Source organism: Sylvia atricapilla, chromosome 3 (assembly GCF_009819655.1).
Source record: "Sylvia atricapilla isolate bSylAtr1 chromosome 3, bSylAtr1.pri, whole genome shotgun sequence".
NCBI lineage: Eukaryota > Metazoa > Chordata > Aves > Passeriformes > Sylviidae > Sylvia > Sylvia atricapilla.
In genome coordinates, this window is record NC_089142.1 from 44,528,610 (window position 1) to 44,554,397 (window position 25,788).

At 45.2% G+C, this 25,788-nt stretch overlaps 1 protein-coding gene across 1 annotated transcript; it reads right to left on the reverse strand.

Moving 5' to 3' along the window:
• Nucleotides 1-7,485: 7,485 nt before the first annotated feature.
• Nucleotides 7,486-16,841, reverse strand: OSTM1 (osteoclastogenesis associated transmembrane protein 1). Its single transcript, XM_066315216.1, has 6 exons — nucleotides 16,498-16,841; nucleotides 13,560-13,674; nucleotides 12,582-12,679; nucleotides 11,447-11,611; nucleotides 10,506-10,671; nucleotides 7,486-10,198 (listed from the first exon to the last, which is right to left on the reverse strand). The coding sequence occupies exons 1-6, from the start codon at nucleotides 16,825-16,827 to the stop codon at nucleotides 10,143-10,145; spliced, it is 930 nt and encodes a 309-aa protein (XP_066171313.1). The 5' UTR covers nucleotides 16,828-16,841; the 3' UTR covers nucleotides 7,486-10,142.
• Between the last annotated feature and the right edge of the window lie 8,947 nt (nucleotides 16,842-25,788).

Genomic DNA, 25,788 nt, shown 5'->3' on the forward strand with positions numbered 1-25,788 from the left:
GCAAAGCACTCTCATAATTTTAACTTTTTCGTTTTCAGTGCCCCTCCAAATTAGCAGGAAAAGTTCTGAAGGGTGAAATATTAAAGTAGGAAACCTGTTCCTTTCTCCTTGAACCATCAGCTCAGGTAAAGATGTGGAAAATTTCCCATAACTGAGTTTTGGTGTTATTATAACAAAACTAGAAGGGAACTTCTTTACTGGGGAGTAGCCTTTCCTGGCAAACACCAAAAAATCAAAATTGATGTCTTTGGAACAATGTTTCATTTTCAGTAAAAACTCCCAAATTTTTAGAAGAAAAAATGTGGTTTCCTTTCTTATCCATCACCTCAAAGATAGGCAGTTTCTCAGTCTCTTTCTCTTGGAGATAATATCTGCTGTATTTCAGGAGCTAGCTTCTCAAATACACCACAGGTTTTCATACACATTTACCCATTTCAATACAGAACATACAGAGTTACCCGTCATACAAACACCCTGTTAATCCCTGGAGGCTGCATCCAGTCATGGCAGGAGTCAGCTCATGTCCTTGGAGACTGACAGAGTGACATTAGTTTACACCAGGCAATGCTCTGATGTACTGGCTAGCAGCCAAGGAGTTCATGACTTTTATATGTTTCAACAAAAGGCGTTGAAAAGAGCTTTTGATATGGTTATTTGGTGAAAGAGATCAAACGCTTCCCCTCTGCATTAATCCATTTCATGTTTTCAGGATATAAGCTAATTTTTAGAAATCTTATCTTGCAGGTGTTTGAGCACATGGTTTGACAAACAGTTATTTGGGGCATATGTGCTACTGGGGGAACTGCAGAAGAGAAACAGCTAAGGTTTAGGAAAACCCAGTGGCTATAGAAAACGTGAACAAAAAATGATGAGTCCTACCCACGGTGCTGGAGTTGGCAGGCACACTGGAGACAGGCTCCTGGAGTAGAGATTACCCACTACAGCAGCTCTGATGTTCTTCAATGGGCACTGCTCATAGGCAGCTGTCACCCCAAAGCCTGTGCCTGGAAACTACAGATGCCTGGGGTCTCCTGCTCCTGCATTGTGCCAGGCTGCTCCCCCAGCCTGGACCTGCCTGGCCACTCCGGGCTCCTGCCAGGCTCAGGCAGGGGCAGGTTTGCCACTGGGTGCAGGCAGCCGGGAAAGGCTCCGGCTTCCATGCGGGAAGGAGGGTTTGCCCAAGGGTCAGGAGAGGTTGAGTTCATTTACACACCACTCAGCACTTGTTTTTTGACCTCTGCAGCCCCTTTGTGAGCCCTGGCCCACACTTGTTTGTATGAGCCTGGCTACTGTATGTGAGCCTGGTTTTACTGTTCTTCTTAAAAGCTGTCCTCAAAATGAGATTTCCTTCTAAGAAATAACAAAGCCCAGGCAGGCAGTCATACCTTCTTCATAATTCCTGGGGTTTGGATTTCTTTTTAAATGACCCCTAAAATATTTTCCCATTAAAGCCAGGTCTATTTTTAAGATACCAATGTCATTTAATTAGTCATCTTGCACAAGAGGCACATCTGACTGGAATTTATGCTCTTTTTATCCCCTTTTAGCAGATACACATTTTTTTCTAACAGTGAGTAAGATGGGGTCTCTTAGTCTCTACATTTTTTCCCTTTTACCTCATCTCCCCTCTCAGATGCTGGAAGTGAGAACAGTAGAATCTGTGCACCCCCATTTCACAGATTTTCTGACTCATGGCACAGGAGCTAAGAAGTAATACACTCTGAAATCAGGAAGGCGCACTTAAAAGGAAAAATAAATACATACATATATATGTACATATATAAATATATATATAATCTATTTTAGACACTTTCTTCTATTACTTCTATTTCTGTCCATATTGTCTTATGCTTATTGTCCCCTCAGAATGAGTTTCCAGTGTAAAAATATGTGAGTTTCATAATGTCAGACCATAAAGATAACTCACAGCTTGATTTCTGCCCCAATCACATAAAGGATGGTGCTGTTCCTTTTACTGAGATATCACAGCTGTCTGAGCATAAATTTTCAGGGGAAAGAATGCAGATCTTGAATCAAAATGATCGGAAACAGAAACCAGAACAGGGAAGAAAACATAGGTTTTCCCAGCTTAAGTGCCCTCAAGATCTTATGGTTGATTCAGAAGAGTTAGTTCAAGTGCAGAGCACACAGGTCACATCTGGCATCCTCGTGCTGAGAGGCCATGTATCCAAATCTCTGTGATGTGTCCTTTTCGCTTACAGACTTCTAGACATGGCAGCAGCAAAAGTATTGAGAAGATGAGAGATCAGGCAGAGCACATCTGTGCCTGCTTTGCTTTTCTCTTGAGGTTGCCTACCTGCCTGCAAGGTGTGTGCTGCAGAGCAGCCATCCCATCTGGGGATGAGCCCCTTAGCCAGAGGGGGAAGCCTGGTCCCTGTCCCAGAGCTTTGGGTCCTCTGCATTCTTGTCAGAAAGCACAGGGCACATGGTTTTACTTCTGACCTCTTACTACAGAGAGCTGCTTTCACTTGAACAGAAGTCAGTGGGCATCTGTATGCATAAGAGGCAGAAATCTGTCCCTGTTACCAGTCACTGGGGATGGGCTTGTGCACACAATCTCCTCAGGAAAGTGAGAGAGAAACCTCATAAAGACACTAGGCATGGTGGGGCCCTTCACCCGCTCGATTTTTGGAGTGGTTCCTCACTATCCAACCATTTGTGAGACAGCCACATGCTCCCTAACAAGGCTGGCACACACACAGCTGCTGGGCCAAAGCAGCCTCTGCTACATGACTCGTGCAGGATGCAGATAAATATCACAGATAAAAACAGGGAAGCTTGTTTTGACCATGCCAGCCAAGAGGCAAGCTAAAAGCCAATGAAATTGTTCCAGGAAAAAGAAAGAAAAGCTTAATCTTAGTAAAAATATAGTCCCTGAGCACTGGCAGGGTCAGGGTCAGGTTGGGTTACGTGTTGTGTAAGTCCCCATTATACAAGCCAAGGCAGGGCAGAGGCTTTCCCAGGACTATTCAATCCTCCTTTCTCCTGCTCAGTTTCACTATTGCTCCCTCATTCCTTCCTTCTCACTATCCCTTCTGATGCTTGCTTGGACATCAAACAGGTCAATCCAAGTGCTTCCATCGCTGTGAATTAGAAGATCACACAAATCACTTCCTCTTTGAATAAAATATGACTGTAGGAGCTTATGAGTGGGCCTAAAGTTGCTCATGTGAATGGCTGCAATAAAGGCAGCTGCTTATCTGTGTAGCAGAAAAAGATAAGTGTATTACGCAGTAGGAACTGACCCTGCTGTAACACAGAGTGACCAGAGCCCAGGGGCTAAATGCAAGCATCATTTAGATCGGTGCATTTGAACAGCAACAGCAAAGAATGCTGAGAGGGCTCCTCTTAATCAAGAACAACCACACAAGTATTCCACAGAAACATGACTGCTACTATTCCTCCATTTTAAAACAGCTGCTTACCCCATGAAGCCTGCATGTTCCTCTCAGGGCACTCCATCATACTCACCTTCAGATTCTGTTCTTGTAGAATGAAAAAGTGTCATATCAGTGGCAAATTTATATCTTTGCCAACACTCCCAAGCCCATTTGTTGCATCCCAGCACTCACCCTTCAGGCAGATGCTTTGAAAGCATCTTCCTTCAGGTTTGTTTTTTTCTTTAAATGGAGCAATGCAAAGTAAGGCTGCTGTCCCTAACAGACTTCCAGATTGCATTTGCTCTTCCAGAAACAGCTTCCTTCAATCCCTCAACTCTCTTATTACCAGATCACTTTTGATTCCGTGTTCTGATCACCTGGACAAAAGCAGCATTCACCAGAAATAACATGCACTTTCCTGAGCAAGAACCACCACTCGCATTTGAAAACCTGTTCCAGCACAGTGCAAATGCACTGTTTTTGGTTTTTTTAATAATTTCTGCATGCTTAGGTAATTGCTGTCAACTCAGCACACATCTGCAATACTTTGAAACACATTTCTCTGGGGTTGATATTCTAAGTTTGACTCCAAGACCCAAAAAAGCTGCTGAAACCTGTTGGCAACTCATCATAATCTCCCAAAGAAAAAGAAACATAACGTACTGCAAACAGAAAATTTATTGCAATTTTGAGAACTATGGAGAATATCAGATGCCCCAGGAAATACAACTTGCTTCTTAATAAACAATAAGGGAAGGTAATTATCTAAAACATGCATTTTCATGAGAGAAAGAACAAAACAGTTATCAAAACCACTCCAAACCCAGTTTGAAATTAGCAGGAAGAGAACACACTTTTACCTGGAAACTGGAGAGCTTAAACTTTTCAGACCTGCCCAGTATTATGGAAAAAAACAGACTTTCTATTATTATGCATTGCACAATACTGGACAGGTGTAAATACCTGTACTCCCTGTCTCCTCCTACAGACTGCTTTAAAAACCTTCTGTCTTTACCACATCTCTCTTGGGACTCTTCCTTGCAAAGCCAAGATGCCTGCTCCTTGCAGTATGTTTTTTGATGCAGCACAGTAAATTGCTGTTCTTTGAAATGCTTGAAAAATGTGTTTTGAATAAAGTCCAAAGGAAGATTGTGATTGCCAGTGGCTGTTCTCTCTGCCTGAACCTAGATCAGTTTGACATAAGCCATTTATTTCATGGTTAACCCCGGAAAAATCCTGAAGGGAGTATAAATTTGTGCATTAATCCTGCTCACTGGTTTGGTTCCACTTAGGTTTGGATGAAGGAGGTGCCACATTGCAACTCTCCAACCCATATTTACCATTTCAAATGCTTTAACCAAATGCCATTTGGGAAGCCTTCTGTGACTCTCACACAAACTCCACGTTGCAGAGGAGAGAAAGTCACTCCACTGTTAAGTGCTGAGCATTACAATGAAATAGAAAGCAGCATTAAAGTTCCTCCATGCTTAATGCGGCAGTTTAAGCAGCTAATCTTGTTTCGGTTGAATGGCATGTTCATTACAGCAAATAAATCAGTAACGTGTAGGATTATTGAAGAGGAAAGGCACATTAAACCAGTTTAGGGCATCATATTGATTTTTCAATTTTTTTTTTTTAGTGTCTGATTTAGCTTGGCGTTTTTCAACAGTCAGTTCTAATAAACGCTTGTATAGCACAGATTAAGCAGGTGGGAACACTGCCCAGAAAGAGTATTATGAATAACTTAATGCACTGGTTTAATTGCAGCAATCCATGATACTTACTGTGCTGGCACCAGAGGAGAATTTTCAGTATTAAAAGTTAAAAATTCAAGTGAGCTACTAGTGAATATCTTTCTTTTAATAATTATTTGGAAAAAAATCCATTATTTTCACCTCAGATGGGAGCAGAGGAAGATTAGCACTCATGTAACTATTTAACTTATTTCTGCCACAACTAATTAAGATATTGTTAAAAAATAATTAGCATTTACTTGACACAACTTTGCAAAGCATTGCAGCAGTGTCCCTGCTGTCTTTGTGCTCACTCAGCCCTATTCTGTTCAATCCCCTTTGCAAACAGGATGCACAGAAGTGAAAAAGCCCAAACCTAGCTCATATTTCAAGCAACGGGCTCCTCTCAAAGCTGTGCTCTAGAGGATCCCCATATTCCTTCCCTACAGCACCAGCTCCCTGACACTGTCCTTACCACAGTTCAGAGCAGATTCTGGGGAAAAACAGTTTGGAGCAGCACCAACTTTCCAGCAGAGCAAAGCACTGAAGCTGCTGCCATCACGGAATAGACGCTAGTCTGACAACTCCCTAAACCCACACTCGGTCCTGGGTACAGACCATGCAACACTCTGAAAGGCCAGCAAAGACGCTGGTAACCTCTTCCAAGTGTGGTGCTTGATACAGATATCACATCATCTGTTTTCTTGCTTTCCATATTATTTTTGTCTTAGGTTAGATTAGGATCTCCAAGATAGCAACTGCACTTCAACGCTCAGCAAAACACAAGGCTATTGTTGCACATGAATCACCCTGGCTGCCTCCAGCAAGTAGCATCAGGCACCCATCACAATGGGAGAAGCAACACTGCAGAGAAGCTGCAGGATTTACTGCCTTCGCTCTTCCAATGTAAGTTTTCACTCTGGTGAAGAAACAGAATGCACATCCTGCACAAACTTAATGAAGGTCAGGCTAAAAATGCTTACATCAGTCCCAGAGGGAAAATTCACAATGAAATATGAACAAAAATTGATAAGTTACCCATACATTCTGATTAGGAGTACAGTGATTTTACTAATCACACAGGTTATCATTCCGGAGGAACTCTATATTCAGGGCATGAAAACTAAGGTAGAAATTAGAAGAAACACAAGATTTGATGGTACTTGATTAACTGGACAGAAAGCACCAGAAACAAAACATTAGGAAACTGAAGCCATTTTGTGATTATAGCAGTTATTTAATGAAGACGCAAAAAGCAGCCATTACACACACACACACACACACACAAAAAAAAAAAAATCTGTTCGTTTTTTTTAAAGGAGTCCTCACTCAGCTCAATATAGAACAGGAGCTTTAAAGAACCTTTGAACTAGGATTATTTCAACACCATCACACAATCCAGGTACCTTCCCAGAAGAAAGCAGTTGCTTTTAACTCAGAAGCAAGTCCCTGTTGTCAGGCCACTACTCACTCCCACTTCTGACCTGTGCAGGCACCACCAGACCAGTGTAGGGCTCAAGCTCAGCTGCACTGCATCCAGCAGTCCCCAGCCTCGCTTCGACCAAGAAGTCAAAGCATCCCCCTTACAGTTTAGCTGCCATCAAGGTCCCATTCGTACCCTCTTTTCTCAGCATCTTTCAACCCCTTCAGCAGCCTCCCCTCTGTGTGCTTTCTGAACCTCTGCTCCGTTCATCAGTTAAAATCCTCTACTCTTTCCACTTGTCTTTCTCCTGTGCAGATTCCCTTTCAAGTTTCTCTCCCAAGCATACAGGCAGCCAGGGCCACACCGACATTGCAATTCCCACCTTCCCGGATGTCCCTCGCCAGGGACACCCCGACACTTAAACTTGCCTTTGCAAATCGCACGGCTAGAGCACAAGGCTCCTGCCACCAGGGGAGACGCCCGGCTCTCTCCATGGTGAGGCACTGCGCTGCTGCTTTTTAAAGCTTGCAGCCCAGCAGCGATCCAACACCGTGCCTGCTGAAGCTCTAAGGGGCCAGTGCAGGACACCAAAAACCTCCCCACAAAGACAGCAAGTTATCCCCATCAGCCTTGCTTCTGCACACCCATCCACAAAACTCAGTTGCAGCTGACACGAGCCCTTCCATAGACTTCGGGAGGCTTCGACACAGGTGAAATGCCTCTCAGCAGCTGCTGTTCTGTTATTCAGCACAGCACTGCTTAGGAAACACCCTTCTGATGCTGCTGTCCTGCAAACAGCAGGATGAAGATTAAAATGAAGATTTCATTAATTAATTAAATGAAGATTAAAAGCAGGTGCTTCTGAACACAAGTCCAGAAAGGAAGAGTATAAAACTACCACAGATGAAGCAATTAAGGAACCACACTGTTCACTGTTAATATTGACAATCTTTATTAGAGCTGACTTTGCACCTTCAAGGGGTTTCCTAGTAAGTATAAATATAAATCAAAGTGCTACTCCCCACAGTAAGAAATCTTTATTTCCACTAAAAAAAAAAAAAAAGATACAAACAACCAGTATTTCAAAGTTTATGCTTTTTAATACATATAATACCAAAAAGGCAAAAAATAAAGATTAAAGACTAGCAGCAAAAGGAATTCTATTTCTCTTTCAATGGTCTGTTTGCTTCCACATTTCTCTAGCAAATAGAGTATAAAGAGAATTCAATCAATTTTTATATGAAATATCCTACCAAAAATATAACACTGTGTAAAGAAAGTTTACAGTAGAAAGTTGCAGGGGGAGGGTGGGGAGAAAAAAAAAGGAGAAAATAGTAGATTTAACATTAAAAATCTAAAGTGTAAACTTTGCTGCTTCTTTAAAATCAAAACCAACAAAAGTCACATGAGTATTTCCGTTTGGCTTAGAAGCCAGGAAAATAAGAAAAGCTGATTTTTTTTAAAGTGCTTAACCACCATATCCAAAAGTAATGACTTTCAGACCTACTTAACATGAATGTGCTCAAAAAGCCACCGCTTACAGTATAAAAGCTGTCATTCTGAAATGCTGCACATACAAACTGGCTTTATCTGCACGAATGAAAGATTCCTTTGAACAGCTCTCAATCATATGATGTCCCAAATCAATGTAATGCTATTAGAGCAGGCAGCTGAATAAGTACCAGAAAGTTGAAGTTTAAGAATGATAGATATAAAAATATTTTTTGTCTTAAAAGGCAGCATGCCTCTCCCAGCCAAATGAAGGTACTGTTACGCAACAAGCAAGAGAAACACAGTTTTGTATCTTTGTTGTAAACTACCTAAGACAAAGTGACTGCTGATCTAGTAATTCACATGTTAAACAGAAGAAGATAGATACTTCTTTCTGCTAAAACACAAAAAGGCAATCATACGGGTGGTACCAATTGCTAACAGAGTATTTTACTTATTATTAAACATACTGTTTAATAAACTTGTTAAAGTTGACTTCAAAACCAACAGCATGTCCTAAGAGAAGAAAAATAAAATAATTAATAAAATCAATGATTTGAAGAGCTTTAGGACTGCTTTTGTTACACTGTTATATATTTATTTGAGCCTTAGTGCAAAGGAAAAATTCAACATTATAGGCTCCAAAGCAAATCAAATACAACTATTTCATGGTGCATTTTGACAGACATCAGACACAGATTCCAAGAGAAATTTGATTTTTTTAGCTGTAATGACCATTTTTTTAATATCAAAGTTAGAAAATATATTTTAAAACTGGAGCAAAGACTCTGGCATTCATTAACCTCAGGTACAGCTATAAATAATTTAAACCCCACCACTCTCCCAAATCAGAAATACAATAAACAAACTGAACTTCCACTATTGCTGCAGCCATTTAAATTGTGCCCACAGCCTGACAGCAGCGCCACCCATCCCTGCAGTTATTGCACAAATTTCTCCATCAGCTTTGGAGTTCTACAGGTTTGAATTTGTTTACATCCATCTGTTTCACAGGAATAATATTTTAAAACTATTTCTTGAAAGTCACCAAATCCCAACACAGTATATTCATGTTCTTCAGAACGGTTTTTAAATAAGAGAACACGCTGGTTCACTTACTGCTAAAATACATTACCTAGAAAACACAACTTTTACCCTACAAAGTTCCTGTAAACACCTCTATATTAAGCCACAGCAAGCTCTAGGCCAGGAAATTCAGCATCTCCAGTGACTTGACTTTACCTCACTTTTCCTCCACAAAAAAATGAAAAAACACCAAAATGTTACAATTAAAAAGGAAAGGAAATGGCATAAGAAACAAAGTGAAACCTTGTTACCCAAGCAGGTATGTAAAATTAGCTTCTGAAAATGTAAGATTTAAAAAGCAATGGTTTTAGTGGTTAAAGTGTGCAAAAGACTAAATATGCCACCAGTTTCAGAGAAAACAGAATACTGTAGCCATCAATAATTACTATTCAAATCCAGCAGTGGTAGTTGTGCTGCTTTTGTTGCCATTTTAGACACTATATATTACCACTTTCTCTGCATATTTCATGCCTCTTATCTAACAGATGCCAGCAGCAGACTTTTCAGTAGTATAGGAAAGATCGGACCTTTTTTAAAGGGTTCCTTTCATCCCAAGTCTGAATATCATCTGGATTTAAAAATAATGTTTTAAGCAGAAACAGCAAACATTATTTGAAATTTTGTCTGTCTATCAAAATCACCTCAAAAATATTCAAAATACCAGGTTTTTGTGAAACAGAAACAGGAAAATACCATGCAAGGGAAGTGCAGCTATTCTACTGATGTGAAGTACAAAAGCTTAGGAACAGAAAAACACCAGCTTCAGCCCGAGACTGAAAAAAAACCACCACAGATTTTTCAAAACCAGAGTCCATACAGTGTCACACAGCCCTGCCTTGTCATGTTTGTTAATATCCTTGCTTAGAAGTCAGACAGCATTTTGTTTAACTTGTGTTGCTCTGTATCATTACACTAAACCATAATTAACTCCTCTTTTGTGCCGGCCTCATTCCAACACAATTGTACCCACTGTATACCAGCAGCAGTTCTCAGGTTTTGTTCCGCAGCTCAGCTGTATTTTTCTTGGATGTTCACAAGATTGGCATTTGACTGGATGCGCTTGGCTAGAAAAGAAAAAATTATATGAAAATTAAACACAAAGAATTCCACCAAACTAGTCTCTCCACTCCCTCTATTTATCCGACACAGACTTGCAAACAGCTTTCTGTTCACGTCCAGAAACTTTAATGAAAAGATATGGCTGAAGCTCTTTACTATCCTTCTTCAGGGGACAGCAGCAGACTAATAGTTGCTATTAGCGCCGTCAGCACAGCTGCAGGCAGAGCTGGCTGGGCTTCCTCTTCCACAAGAGCCAAGCAAATCCCTGGCACCTCCCAACTCCAACAGTGAAATGCCAACACCAGCACTTACGCAAAATGAGTATCCGCTTCTTCTGCTTTGAGTGAAGGAAGCTACTAAGATAAAAAACAATAGGTAGGAAGAGAATAAAGGATGAAACTGCAATCACTGGGACTGTATCACTGCAGGGAAGAGAACAGTTGAAAGTCCTACTCCAAAGCTTCCGAGTGATGTTCATCTAAAAGGAAAACAGAAGTAAAGCATGAAAGCAAGCACATGAATTTTTTCTGTGCAGCATGGCATGGCAAACACTCAGGCCTCAAGACATTCAAGTGTTCAAGTATCACCTCAGAAAATTGCACTTGAACAGATCTCCCTCCAAAAGCAAGCAAATACCCAGAAATGTTGAAGCAAAGTATTTAGATGGAGCCAAGATTTCACGTCAAAACTTTCATAAGCTTCAAAAACATAACTATATTCAGATACATGTAGACACTGCTGCATGCCTGTTTCCCAGAGAACTCACTGATAGTCTGTGGGGACAGGGCTAATCCCATAGTTTTGAGGAGCACTCCTTCAGCCTCGCCACTTAAACCCCAAAATATACCAAAGCTTTTTCCAAACATATGTCGTCAACGCTGAGGATCCCTAGAAACAGCTGCTGTAATAAGGAATTAATTAATACACTAGCTAGAACAATAGCAGCAAAGCCTCACATTAAAAGCCAAAAGATTAAGAGATTTTTTTTTTTAATCCATCTCCTTCACAGTAACAAGAAACGAAAGTGCAGCTACTCAATCTGGAATGCGCTCGGGATATCAGGAGCTTCGGTCACGCTCCCACGGCACTGCCCAAGGACAGGACCCTGGCAAGACAGCCCCACAAAGCACCTCCAAGCAGGGAACATCAGCCTGCCAAAGGTACTGCTGCCTCTACTGCCCCAAGGAAAAAGCAATCCTAGTAAGAAAAGCACAAATGGCTCAGATTAATAAAGTGTATTAACAAACACTTACTGCATCCTCCACGTCGATACACAAGTGTGCGGAGTGAGCAGACTCACCACCTTGCCTGTTCATCCTCTGCAGGTGGTTATACAGGTCATTCAGTTTTGTGTAGGTTTCGTTGCAGTTTTTACACACTTCTGTGTAGTTATTTGGTGACAGATCAATGGCTTGCCCCTAGGGTTATAAAACTCTGAATGAATGACAGTTTAAGGCATTAAAAAAAAATTGGTTCGATTTGTTACTGCTGAGTTACATTGACAGGGACAGATTGTGCCATACCAAATAATCCTTCCCATCTGTGGCCTTCAACACTCCATGAATGCAATACAGGACACACAAAAACAAAACTACAACTTCTGAAGATATTTCAACCCAGTAATGGCTGTACCAGCTACCCACTGGGTTAAGTTCTAGCTTAATCACTTGAAGTTTTCAATAGGCCAGTCCACACTGCTCTTGACCAAGGCCTATAAAGGGACATTTCCTTGAAAGCAATAATAAAAAGTTTCTGAGTTTCCTCAGAGATTGTCCCATACCATTGAAGTAAACCCATATTACTACTGAATGATCCTGAAATCTGGCCAGTGTCTGACTGAAATGGAATATGCAGTTTCTTAGGCTATATAGGGCATTTTCTCTGGGGTCAATTACCACATTTATTTCACTAAGGAAGTTATATTGTCCATGCAACATGGCCAACCTTTAACTACAAGTAATTTTAACAGTCAAAAGAAACGCTGTAAGAATTAAAGGTGGCTGGTCCTTCTGAGCTAGTCCATATTATCAAAAGGATATTTAAAGATTGAATTTCTACATAAAAAAGACAACAATTCTACAAAGCAAGAGCATGCAGACATGCTGGTTTTTACTATGTAATTATCAACTATTGTGAATTCAGAAATTTTGATGTGAAGTAGCATTGCAATTACAGATAAAATGAAGTCAAGGTGAGTATCAATTAGAATTAATTTCAGGCAGTCTGTAAACAATGGCATTTTACCGATCATGGATTTATCTGTCTACAATTCACAAACTCGGCAGCAGTTTATTTGCCTAGTCTGCATCTGCTGTTTATTCAGCATAAATAAAATTTTGGTAGCAGTTAGAGGATTTAGTGCTTCTCTTAAATACACAGCACAAATACCTGAAGGTTATGTTCAAAACATGTCAGTGATTTATTGAATAAGTCCAGGAATTCTTCAGTAGAATTTGATAATCCCTCACTGTTATTCTTTAAACAATCTGTTGAAAAGAAAGAAAAACATCAGGAGATTTTAATGTCTAACATTACCACAGCCAGCAAGTCCCAGACACTCCACTCGTGCAAAAAGAGCTCTCGACTATAAAGGACAGGTCTAGTCAACACAGCAGTTTCCTTATCTGCCTGCCACTGATATCTCAGACCTGCTGACCTAACGCTTCATCGAGAACACACAATTTCACCATTAATTGGCCTTGATTAAGTGAAAGATGAAGACTATCATCAAGAGCTTTCTGAAGAGGGGGACTGAATTATCTCTGGACTTCGAGATAAAACATTACTTTTATTTCCCAGCCCACAAATCTGGCTTTGCCCAGCAACAGTAACAGCCATTTTGTGGAAGCAGAAGCACCAGCAGGAGAGACGAAATGGAGAGCACCCAGGAAACAGCTAGACCATGAACACAATAGTAGAAATCACAGTGTAATTATTATTCTTTAAGAAAAGAGCTGAGCTTTTTACCAGCTTTGAGGGAAGCTCTGGGGCTTTCCTTCCAGTCATGGGCTCAACCCCATGTTACTGCTTCTGTCCATCCTACCCTACTTCAGGTGCTCTAATCAGCCAGACCTTTAAAAACAACAGTATTTGAAGAATTGAGGAGTTCAGCAACAGCACTGTGAGAGCAAGTCAACATCCTAGAAAATTCTCCTGAAAGTAGTAAGCACCATCAATAGCTTTCTGACAGACTACCGCCCTCAGATTTTGGCCCTTATAAAAGAAAACACTCTTGGACTGACTGTAGTTCAGGATTTGTGTGTTATCTACTGGCTGTATTCAAACAAACACATACAATTCTGATCTGTGCAAATTTTGGGGCTACGTCATCACAGCAGCATGAGAGCTACAGAATGAGTCACGTACTTGCACAGTTGGCTGCCTCCCAGGTTTCATTGAAGAACTCTGAAAGGGTCACAACTATCTGCAGCCTGTCTGAGGTCAAGATGCTTTTGGCACAATTGTGGCTCTCAGAGGAATTCTAGAAATAAAAAGAAAGGAAGCGAACAAGTGTTAAAAATACAACGGGGAATTTCTGAAATGTATTTTACACAAGTGCATCTCACACAATCACAACACATCAAAAGGATATTTCTGGAAAAGGCAAAGCAGAAGTGATGGAACGAAAATCTTTTGATCCTCCAATTCATACTGTGAGCAACACAGCTTACTGCACGCAATCTCTGCAGGTCTACTAGGGCTGCATGCAGGTCAGTCAAAAATACATGACAAAGAAAGAAAAAACAAGCACATAGACAGGACCTTCTCTCCCAAGTGGCTCACACTCATCCAATTCCTGGGCCACAGCCCCGGAAGCCAGCTCAAGGCATGAGCAGTCAGAGAAGAGAACAGGGTTGTTCTCAGTAGACAAAAGGAATAGTTGAAGGAGCTGAACCAGCAGACAGGCCTCAAACAAACCAAACCCAAACAGCCTCCAAAACTGCTGCACCAACGTAGTCTATCAGCAGCAAACTTCCCCCAGTGCAGCAACAGCAGGAACAGAGTCCTCTGTGGAGCAGTGCCCGTGCTCACTCACCCAAGCATATCACCAGGCCAAGCTCTTGCCCTCCCCAGACACAGGTACCAAGCTCATCCCTCTTAATGAGCCATTCAATACATCCCCATCCTCAAAGCAGGCTCTGCCACAACTCTTACAGCAATTTATTCTCTGGACCAAGCTCATAAAAAATTCACAGCGACTGTAAAAGCAGTTGCAGAATAAACAGGAAGTATTCTGATCAGAATTCAGATACAGAACCATGGCCTCCAGTCAGCTGACTCCCATGCTCTAGCTCCTGGTGTCTGGCTGTAAATTGACTTAAGCACTTCTCAAAATTGCCAAAGCTGCCAAAAGCCTCTTTGATAAGTGACGTGGGACACAGAAAAAAATAATCTCTTTAATGAGAAACTTGTTCCTTGTAGTGCTTTACAAGAGATCCAGTTTCTGCCTCTCTTTGTTAAAATGAGGAGGGGAGGTTAAATAAGAACTTTCCCCTGGAGGCTCAACTGCAGAAGTCAAATATTGCCACATCTGGTAACTCCCACGTTCGCCTGCTTTCATTTTTACTGAATTACAGATATGCAAGAATGTTGTTTATGCAGGAAACTCTGGTTGCTTCACAAAGACTGTGAAGCTTCCTCACCATCTGGGCTCATGAGCAGGAAAGTACACTTTACCAAAACTGAATGACATAGACCTAAATCATTCCTTAAATAAAGTTTGCCTAATTGATTCTTTAATTACCCTGATGAGAAGAATTTAATATTTCAGAGATGTCCAAAACTTAAACTGGCTGCTTCCGTCACACTGGACTTTTAACTACTGTTAAGACAGAAACATCGGATACCTGGTCAATTGTAATCAGAGACTGAGATTGCAAGAGGTCACCTCCTTCACCCACCTAGTTAGTTAATCCACACACATAAGGAAAGCCAAGAGATGTGTCTTCCAGACCACACAGTGGACAGGTCCCCCCAGGCTGCTGGTACAGCAGCTGCAATGAGTTCATACATATTCTAAGTGCTGGAATACATTTGGCTACTTAGTCCTAGCCAAAACATCGTGGTAAAAATACCCAAGAGAATTACACGTTCAATTTCTCACTTTCACACTGCAATGGGCTTCCATAAATGAAACGAATATAACAGACCACAAGTTTGCAAACCAAAACATGAGACCACTGGCTACATATTTGCCCTGGAGAGGACAGTTACTAAGGGAACCTGCATGCACTCTTCCAATACAAGCAATAGGGTGGTGAGGGGAAAGAGGAAAACAACCCAAAACGCTACCCAAAAGTTGCAGTGATACTTCTCTAGTGACAGGAAACTGCAGTGAAATGATTTGCAGGCCACTGTGGCACCTATTTATTGCCTGGGCTTGAAGAGCAACAGATTTTTCTCATCAGAGGCAATTCTAAATCTTGGAATTCAGAAATCCCAAGACTGAAAGCACAATCCAGGGTACATACTCCTATAAACTTGCTCTCTGTCTGTTCTCTTACCAGGGCACCCACTTTTAGCCATTATCACAGAACAAAGGTCCTTTGATGTGGTTCACTAATGCCATCCTCAAATAATGCCAAGAACTAACTTTTACAAATGGAGTGACTTGATGAGAACACATAAAACAAGTCATGAGCCACATCCAACACTAAGAAAAGGAGAGGAAAAAACCCAAAACAAAGCACAATCAAAGTCTGGAGGATGTAATCAGAAGACCCAGCTTCAGTCAAACTTCTCCTACCAGTAGAGTGCACTGACCCCAGTGCTCAGGCTTTCTACACACGCTCCCACCAGCTTTGGAGCCAAGATCGCTGTGACACGGCTCCGCACAAGATGATGTGCCTCACTCGACACAGCTTCACAGACCATCAGTTTTCCGGGAAGTGCCAGGCAGCTAAGCTCTAACAGCGTTCCGCATTAGTGCTCATACAACCTGTGAGCCAGAACACCGCTTCAGCCATTGCTACATCAGCAAGAACAACTCAAGTTTTTCCACTCGCACAGCTTTCTCTGCAGGTGGAGCTCCTTGCCCCCAGCCACGCCAGGAGCCGGCGGCACGGACCGTGCCACAACAGAGCACAAGGCGGTGGCCGTCCCTGGCAGCAGCGCTTCCCAAACACTGCCAGCCTCTGACAAACCTCCCCCCGCAACCGAAGCGAGGATTTCGGCCTTCCGAGGAGCCCACCGCCACCTGACGGGGTCCGGCACCGAGCTCACAGGCCTGGAAGCCTGGCGGAAAGGGGCCAGGCCCCCAGCCCGCCCCGGCAGCCACGCACCCCCCTGGGCCCCACGGACGCACCCCGACAGCGCGGGCGATGCTGCCGTACTGTGCGAGCAGGCGGCGGTAGTGGCCGTGGCAGCCCTGGCACAGCCGCACCGGGCGGGCGCGCCGGCCCAGGCAGTCCGTCAGCGCCGCGCTGCCCTCCGCGAAGGCGGCCAGGAGGCTGCGGCACTCGGGCTCCAGCTCGGGCAGGTCGCCGGGCAGCCCCGCGCTCCACAGCTCCTCCGCCAGCTCCTCCGCCAGCTCCAGCACCGGGGTCTGGCGCGGCCCCGCGGCGGCGGCGAGGCCGAGGAGGGCGAGGGCCAGCGCCGGCAGCAGCGCCCGGCAGAGGCACCACGGCGGCGCCATGGCGGCCGCGCCGAGGAACCGGAAGCGCCGCGCCGGGAAAGAGCCGGCCCCCGCCGCGGGGCGCCGCCGCTGATTGGCCGAGATGGGGAGGGGGCGGGGGGAAGGGCGGGGCAGGGGCGGGGCCTAGACGGGAGGTCCCGGGGGGCGGGGGGGGAGCTCATCCCGCGGCTCATCCCGAGGCTCATCCCGGGGCTCGGCTCATCCCGCGGCTCATCCCGGGACATGGCGCTGGCGTGTCCCCCGGCCCGGAGTGTGTGCTATCTGTGCCTGTACCTTCCTCGGACGCATGCTTCTCCGCTGAGAACGGGGTTTCCGTGCCGTGCGTTTCATCCAGGTCATATTCTCCCCATCCGATAAGAGGTTTTAAGAGTATCTGTCGTGTGGGAAGTAACTTTAAAATATGCTGAAATGCAGCAACAATTTAATGATTAAAAAATCCCCCAAACAGAAAAAGAAATTGTGATGGAGAAATAAACTGCAACTTTCTGCAAACAAAATATTCCCCAAGTTTTGTCTGAAGCTGGACACCTTTGTTGGTACCTGGCTCCAAATTTCCCCGTGGCGGACTCTGAATAAAACCACAGCTACCAAAGGAAAATTCTTCTCGGAGCGGGAGAAGTAGAGCAGTGGGACGCCCCTCCCGGGGGCTGAAGTGCCAGACTACCTGATAATTGTCCGGCAGGACCCTGACCCCGGGCCCGTTCCTTCTCACTGAAGCTCTTTTCAGCCACTTCCACGGGCCTCTTGCCGAGTCCGGGGTTTGTGGCGCTCTGGTAAGACCCACATCAGAGAGATAAAGGCGGGCCCTGCGCTTACACAGCATGGTGCCCTCAGGAATAACAGAGCCAAGCGACAATGGCCACATCCTTTTTTTTTTTTTTTTTTTTGCAGCCGATTCGGTGCTGCACAAATGGCAGCGATGGTAGGACACAGTGCTGGCCGACAGTGCCGTGACAGTTTTGGGAGCTCAGGACTGTGTGATGCGGCTCCCAGAGCAAGCAGTTGTACCCAGCGCCACCAGCACCTCCTGGTGCAGTAAACGTCACGGCATGGAAATATTCAAGACACATTTACAGAAGTAAAGGTGATGCAGATGCCATCAACAGGCAAGGAGCACCCAACAGAGAGTATTTACTTCTGAGTGTCCTGAATGCCTCACCTCTGGAGAACTGGCTCCTAAAGCAATGAATGAATGAATCAAACAATTGAAAACCACCATAAGGATGACCCAGACAAATGCGGCAGTGTGGTCCAAAACGTACCACGTCGCCTGTACTTGCAAATGACGTGGGCAAGGGCCCTGGATTGGGTGCCGGACCTTCCCTGAGCCTTGCTGTCCAGATGCCAGGCAAGTCCCTCCGAGGTGTTTTGCAGGCAATACCTTCCCGCACAGCGCCGCTTGGTTTGGGACCTCATCTAGCGAGTGGGAGCCTGAGGCTGCTTAGCAGGACGCGTGTGCCAAGGTGGCACCACAAGATTGTCACCCTTCCGTGGCTCCCTGGCAGAGGCGCAGCCAAAACACCGAGAAAGTCTGGGCCGGTGAGGCTGCCTGCACCAAGCCGGCACCCGCAGCCCTGAGACGGGAACAGGGGACGCTTGCAGCCCCTAAGCCACCCTCGGGCCAGCCGATGTCCAGAGAGCTCCGTTTGCCGGAGCGGGGTGTCCCTGCAGGGCGGGGTGTCCCTGCAGAGCGGGGTGTCCCTGCAGAGCGGGGTGCCCCTGCAGGGCGGCGTGTCCCTGCAGGGCGGGGTGTCCCTGCAGAATGGGGTGTCCCTGTAGAGCGGGGTGTCCCTGCAGAGCGGGGTGTCCCTGCAGAGCGGGGTGCCCCTGCAGGGCGGCGTGTCCCTGCAGGGCGGGGTGTCCCTGCAGAATGGGGTGTCCCTGTAGAGCGGGGTGTCCCTGCAGAGCGGGGTGTCCCTGCAGAATGGGGTGTCCCTGCAGAGCGGCATGTCCCTGCAGGGCGGGGTGTCCCTGCAGGGCGGGGTGTCCCTGCAGAACGGGGTGTCCCTGCAGAGCGGGGTGCCCCTGCAGGGCGGCGTGTCCCTGCAGGGCGGGGTGTCCCTGCAGAATGGGGTGTCCCTGCAGAATGGGGTGTCCCTGCAGAGCGGCATGTCCCCGCAGAGCGGCATGTCCCTGCAGGGCGGGGGCGGCCCGGGGCCGTCCGGGGGCGGCAGGGCCGGGCTGCCCGCATCCCCCCGGGAGAGGGCAGCAGCACTCCCGCGCATCGCCCCACCGAGGGGCTGCGGGGGCTGCAAAGGGACTGTCCTACACCGCCCCGACAGCAGCTGCAGCCCAGGGGAGTGATGCAAACACGCCCCAGGACTGGGCTCTCGGCATCCTCACCGGAGCTGTCCCGCCCGTGAGTCTGCGGGCACCGGCTGGCGGGGGCAGGGCTGAGCCTTCATCTCGAGGGTCAAGGGGGATGCGCTTTCCCACGTCGCAAGAGACTTTAATATTCTCCTGTAAGATAATGTGTTCACCCTGGACTCGCGGGGTGTGGAGAAGGAAAAAAGAAAGGGAAAAGGGAGAAAGAAAAAAAATTAAAAAGAAAAAGCGGAGCGGGGAGAATAAAGGTTGTAGGGGGGAAGCTCAGGAGTTTCAGATGAGATCTCTGAGGGGTAACCAGTTGCTGCAGACCAATAGGGAAGATGTCTGGTCACTAAGCGCTTCTCCTTTTTATCCAAAATAAGCATGACACTACAAAGCAAAAAAATAGAAAGCCACTAACTTTTTCAGCTGTGGTTCAGAACCAGTCTTGAAGAAGGCATGGTCTCCTTCTCTGATAATAGATAAATTTGGTTACCAAGCAGGCACTTACACTGAGAACTCGGCCGTCAAGCTCATTCCATTATTCTTGCTATAGACTTGGTGCCATTACCTTTCTGCTTGACCTCATCAAAGGGGTTATACTCATGAGCAGGATTTGGCCTTGACCAGCAAATCCCAAAAATATTCAAGAATATCAGAAATCTTGTGTGGGTATACCCAATTATTCTTCAAAACACAAGCAAGTATTTCAGTACCTGCCCTGACTACAGGCAAGAGCATTATTCCACAGAAGGAAAAAACCTTATCTTTAAAGTGCAGAAACAGAACACAAAAATTAATATCGATTTCCTTTGCCATCTCACTGAATCTGAGGAGACGACCGTGTGAGCCAGCAAAAATGAACAGTTTGAAGCTGTGAACCTGTTTTTCCCCTCTGATTGTCAGTCTCCCTGTTTCCTTCAGTGCTCTTTCTCCTGAGTTATGCCACTATAAGCTGAGAAACAAGCTCTTTTATCAAGTTTTCTTGTTATCTTTGAAGGATGATGACTTGGATAAAACCTTTACACCAAGAGGGCTGGAAAAAGAGGAACAGACCATAAATGTCAAGGCAGTGCCAGAAAAGTAAGTGGTGACTAAGAGTGAAAGGAGTCAGGGCTGACAGAAAGGCTGGGTGCCTGGGGAGTGCAATGGCCTCTCTGTAAGGGAGACTGTGGCAGGCAGCAGCTCAGGGGACAGGAAGAAAGGGGGAAAAGGGCTCTGCCTCCTAGGCCAAAACTGCTACACAGGAGACACTACCCATCATCTGAAATAGGGGCTGGTAGGAGCAGGGGGGTATGACAGTTGTCACCAGAGAGGTGCCTCTGGCATTGTGGAAATGGAACAATATTTTAATCTTGACTCATTTCATTGCAAAGATTACAAAGCTCAAAGTGAAAATAAGATCAGTGTATTATATCTATTTCCTGCCTACAGAAATATTTTCCTCCTGCTCTCCATCACAGTCCTGCACATCCCTCTAATTCACGGGGCCATCGTTGGCTCCTTCATGTGCTGACTGTGGCTCATGTCAAAGCCTAACTGTGGGTCACCTGATTAAATGAGTGTTTTCCAGGTCCCACAGAGAATCAGAAAGTGGTTCAGGAAACAGTAGCACATATATAATTAATAAAGGACATGCACACATCTTCATCACACCCTTGAAAGTGAACTTGTGAGGATATAAATATGATAAATAAACTGTCAGCATATTGATGCATTTTTGGTTAGTTGTGAGTGAAAATCACCGTGGCAATTCTGTAGAGCTGGTCTGAGCCAATACTTATTTTCAAAATACTATGTGAGCTTTGTTTAAAAGAGATTGACAGAGCCTTGTCTAGCTGCACTATTTCTGACCAGCCTGAGCCACTGTGCTTGCTATCATTGTTCCGTTGTTGCATTATTTTTTTATGTGAAGAGCAAAGAATATCAAAACCTTGTCACTCCAGGCAAGACTGTAGTGTCACACCTGCACTAAACCATGAAGAATGAGCAAAAGCACCCAAAAGTCAGGAAAGCAAAAAGCAGTTGATTCACAATCATTTCAGTCCTTAATCCAGAAACTCCCAAAATCTGTCAGTGTCTTTGCAAATCAGATGCCAAATCATGCCTGGAGCTTTTAGGAGCAATAATTTTGCATAAACTACTTGGAAGTCAGGGAAGATCAGATGCTGGAAAAGTAAAGACAGACCCAGGAACATCATTCTCTGGGTAAGAACGAGAAACTGCTATGACCAACTGTAACTTCTTCAAGGTTATACTTAGAGAAAATATGTATCAGTGCCTCATACAGAATCTTTTTTTGGAATGTTCTGCAAATTGGTTTGTTCTCTGAAGTGCCAAAAGAAACAAGGGAACACTCATAGCATCACAGTTTTACGAAGAGCTGTGGCTAGGTCTATGGTGCCAGGCTGTCCAGCTCAACTGCCATGTGTTTGTCTTGGGCAATACCATGGAAACTTGTGAAACAGGCTCTTAGCTCACCTACGCCAAATCACCACATTCTCATTTTGGAGAATCACGGATCTCCTCAGTGTCAGAGTAAGGCTTAGGGTTAAATGCTACCTGGTACAGCTAACCTCTCCTTTCTGCTAGCTGTTCACTTGCGGGGAGGCTGCACCTGCACTTGACATCCTCAAAGGATCAACAGTTATTTTTCTGACTGTCACTGTCAGAGACCTGCCTGTCAGAGACCTGCCCAGGACCCATTTTCCATATCCACCTGCTCCTGAAGTCTCTTCTTGTAGCCTCTGTGGATACTCAAGCCATCTTCAGCTGGAACAAGGTGGGTGGAAGAGCCCTGGACGCTGTCCTGTCCTTGGGGCTGGGGTATCAGAAGGCACTGAAGTGACCTGTGATGATAAGCCAGGAAGGCAGCAGTAGTTTCCCCATTTCCAAACAAATATAGAGAAAACAGTGAGACAGGCCATCTGTCAGCTACCCTTCTTCCCTATTTAGCACCAGCACACTTCTGAAGAGAGAAAACTACCCTACCTCTTTGTATGAAGGCTTTTTCTGCAGGCATATAACAGCATAATAGCTTCAGAAATCAAATCTAGTGCCATATGATCTTGGCTTAAACCTTAAATGTCTCCATATAATCCTCTCTATGAATCCAAAGACACAGAAATGTCATTTCCACGCACCTGTCAGAGCTTTTACTGTGGAAAGGGAAAAAAAATAGGTACATTATATTTTTAGAATAATGACTAGAAAAACAATAATTGTCAGTGGCAATCATGCCAGCCTGTAAAGATACAGCTAGAACTAAGTTGATGGAAATTTTTTGTTTGGATTTTTTTTTCCCAGGATTCTGCACTTGAGCAACTGAATGTTACCACATTTAAGGTCCTGCGTGGCATTGCCATTTCCTTACTCATACGCATCTAATTAAGTCTTAATTGTGCTGTTCGTTATGAAATGAAAGAGCTGTTAGACTGGATATTTTTCATGCCACTAAAACACGATGATACCGATGAAATAGCTAATGCATAGAAAAATAAAATATGAAAAAAGACATCTGAAGATAATGTTTAAAATGCAGCAGAAAGATTAGAAGCAGCATAATAGCAAATTTACAACAAATAACTTCTTGATCAACACTAATAATACAAAAGCTGTATTCTTTTCATAGCTCACTGCTGTGTGGATGACTCCATGCTCAGAGATACCCAGTGAGCCAAGTTTTGATCTTTGTCACCCTGAGGTTGGTGTGCTATCATCCCACTCCTCTCCAGCAGGAAGCAAACCAGAACTGTTCTTCCCTTTTGCACAGATTGCTTCCTGCTACTAGTATATCTAAATTGAATTTCATCAAGTTCCCAAAGCACAAGCCTAAAACCTGTCTCGTGAGGGAAAGTGGCTGGGCTTTGACAGACATTGGACCCACTTGTACATCTGTCAAGTTTCATTCCTTGTGTTGCAGCCCCTCTGGGATGAGCCAGTGGAGGACACCCTCCAGAAGCAGGAGTCCTTCCCTCCTGTACTTATGTGGCCAGGATTGAAGCAGTGCTGCAGGAGCTGACATGAACATCTAAACTAATCAGCTAAGTGAGAAAGAATATTTTTACAAGGGTCTCCATATACATTTGTCCTGGTGAGTTTTTGCTTTGCATCTCTTCTTTGAATTGTACCTGAGTACTTTTTTTTACACATGGTAGTAGAAAATTATCTATTCACTAATATAATTTTCTAGAAAAGGTTTTCGCTTTCTCCTCTGGTTAAAGGATCACAGCACAATGATGACAAACAGAAGATAGCAGAAACCTGGCAGGTAATTTCAGTAATGTATTGAATGCAAGCATGGATTATCCTACAGAGTTGCAATCTTACCTGAAGTACTGCCCACCTATGTTAATTCTGAGAAAGGAAAACAAAACCGAAAAAGAGTATTCAGCACAGTTTTAGGTTATTGTAACAACAAGGTGGCTTCTGGCAGAGGGTTGGCAGAGACACCTGTGGAGGGCAAGTCCACTGTGGCTGCATCCCACTGGGCCTCAGGCAGCTACAGGCACACTGTTGTGAGATGTGAGTCACTCAGAAGAGCCAAGCACTGTTCCCACCTGGGCTATGTCACCAGCATTGGTGCATTGTGGTTTCCATAAAGGGCCAAATTTTCTCATTTGTGAATTTTCAAGTCTGTTTCAAGTCCATCGAGGCTGTGTGCCAGCAAGAAAGAGAGCATGCTTTGGTCAAGTGGCTGTAAAAATAATACTGAGTACCAGATGGACAGCAGGCTCCAACAGGCACTTCCAAAAGGTTACACGAAGCTGAAGACTGGGTGAAATTTTGTAAACAGTTGCCTTCACACCTTGCAGTGTTCATCACCCTGTTTCACTTCCATCTTGCTGCTGTGACCTGAAAGTCACTTCCCCTCTTCCAAGGATTCACACAGAGTTTATATTTAAAAAAAACAACCAACAAATACTGTCACCGTTGTAAATATCACATATAGTAAATGCAACTTCAAGTTGGGAGGATATTTATGGATGTTTAATTTGTAATAGCTTCTTTTCAAAATCATTTTGTCCATTTAGAGTGTTTTTATTTTAAAAAATGGACATTCCGCCCCCTCCCCGAAATAGAACACCTAAACAACTAACCAACAACCAGAGATAAAAATCCCACAACACATTTCCAGCCTTAAAACTGATCTAATACTGTGTACTCAGTCTTTTTCTGGAAGGAGGGACTGTGCAAACCTTGCTGCAGGGACAGTGCAGGTAGCCTGGCCATCTTCGCCACACCATGACTCTGAAATCTCTGGCTGCCAGAATTTAGCTCCAGTCCATATTCAAGGGAACATTTACACTGGCTCCTTCCAGGGGCAAAGGATCCCAAGTAAATTTTCAAGAAGGGAAGTTTCAGTGGCAGAGGAGAGGTCAGGCTGTGAGAATCTATAAAAGAATAGAATTTGACTTTCTTACCTTTCTACACTGTCTTCATTGAAGTGCTTAAAAGAGAGAAGTTAATTATTCAACACGATTCTGTCAAATCTTCAGCAGCTTGGCCAAGCCTTTCTGAGCAGCGCGGGTTTGTGAATGTCCGGGACTGTCTGAAGTGAATTGACGTCTCACCGTCCTCCAGCTATTCAGATCCTGCATACCTTTGTCCACAAATGATTTTAAGAAAATAAGGGACGGGTTATCCCGCGAATTTCCCACGGGATTTCCAACAAGTTCACTCGCGGTGAAAGCGGGGACGGACACACACACAGGCCGGAGAGTCTCCAGCACGGGCTGGGGCCGGCCCCCGCTCTGTGAGAGCTCCGTCCTGCAGCCGGACACCCGCGCTCCGAGCTCTCCCTGCCCGGTTCCTGGGGCGAGGTGCGGGCCCGGCGGCCAGCGTGGGTTCCCCGCCCGTGGGGCTCTCCCGCCGCAGCCCTCCCCTGGGGACACTTGGGGACACCGTGGGGCAGGCGGGGGTGGGGAGGATACGTGAGCGTCCAGACGGGTGGACAGATGGATGGAGAGACTTCAGGTGCACCCTTCCACTTGATCGCGGCTCTGTCTCCGGGACGACAGTGCTGGGGCAACCCCCGGAGCTTACTCCCACGCAGACCTCTGGAGAGCAACTATGACTTTTTTTTTTTTTTTTTTTTTTTTTTTTTTCTTCTTTTCCTTCGGAGCACAGCAACACAGAGACCGGATTTGGGGCTTTTTTCGCAAGCCAGGTGTTCCCTTACTCACAACTCCCAAACTTGCCATAGGGGAGGCTTACACAACTCAGCAGAGGAAAGGACAAGAGCCGGGGAAAGCCAGCACACACCCAGGGCTACACGGGACTCCTCCACAGCCTCAGGCACACGGGAGCCGGGCACACGGCCCCTGTCGCAGGTGAGGTGGGCAGCGAGGTGCGTGGAGCTCAGCGGCAGCAGCAGCCTGTTGTCACCAGCGACCCGACAGGTGACCTTCCCGGGGCCAGGGGCGGCCTCACACTCCCCCCAAAACCTCCCACCCTTTTCTCCTGGGCAGGGTAGAGCTGGGGGGAGCCTCTGGGGAAAGCTCGCTCGGTGCTGCGCGGGGATCCGGGATATGCCCAGGCTGTCCTGCAACCCTTGGGTAGGGAACTTGGGGGGGGGGAGGGGGGGGGGCGAGGGTCCGAGAGTCCGGTACAAGCCGGGATTTTTTGGCATGGGAAAGGAGCTGTTTTAGGGAG

Bases quoted from the DNA above. Each gene is read 5' to 3' on its own strand.
- OSTM1 (XM_066315216.1), bottom strand. From the start codon at position 16,827: ATGGCGCCGCCGTGGTGCCTCTGCCGGGCGCTGCTGCCGGCGCTGGCC. The intron at 12,680-13,559 runs GTACGTGACTCA...TCTTTTCAACAG, and splicing joins GGAGGCAGCCAACTGTGCAA to ATTGTTTAAAGAATAACAGT. The intron at 11,612-12,581 runs GTATTTGTGCTG...TTATAACCCTAG, and splicing joins GTTTTGAACATAACCTTCAG to GGGCAAGCCATTGATCTGTC.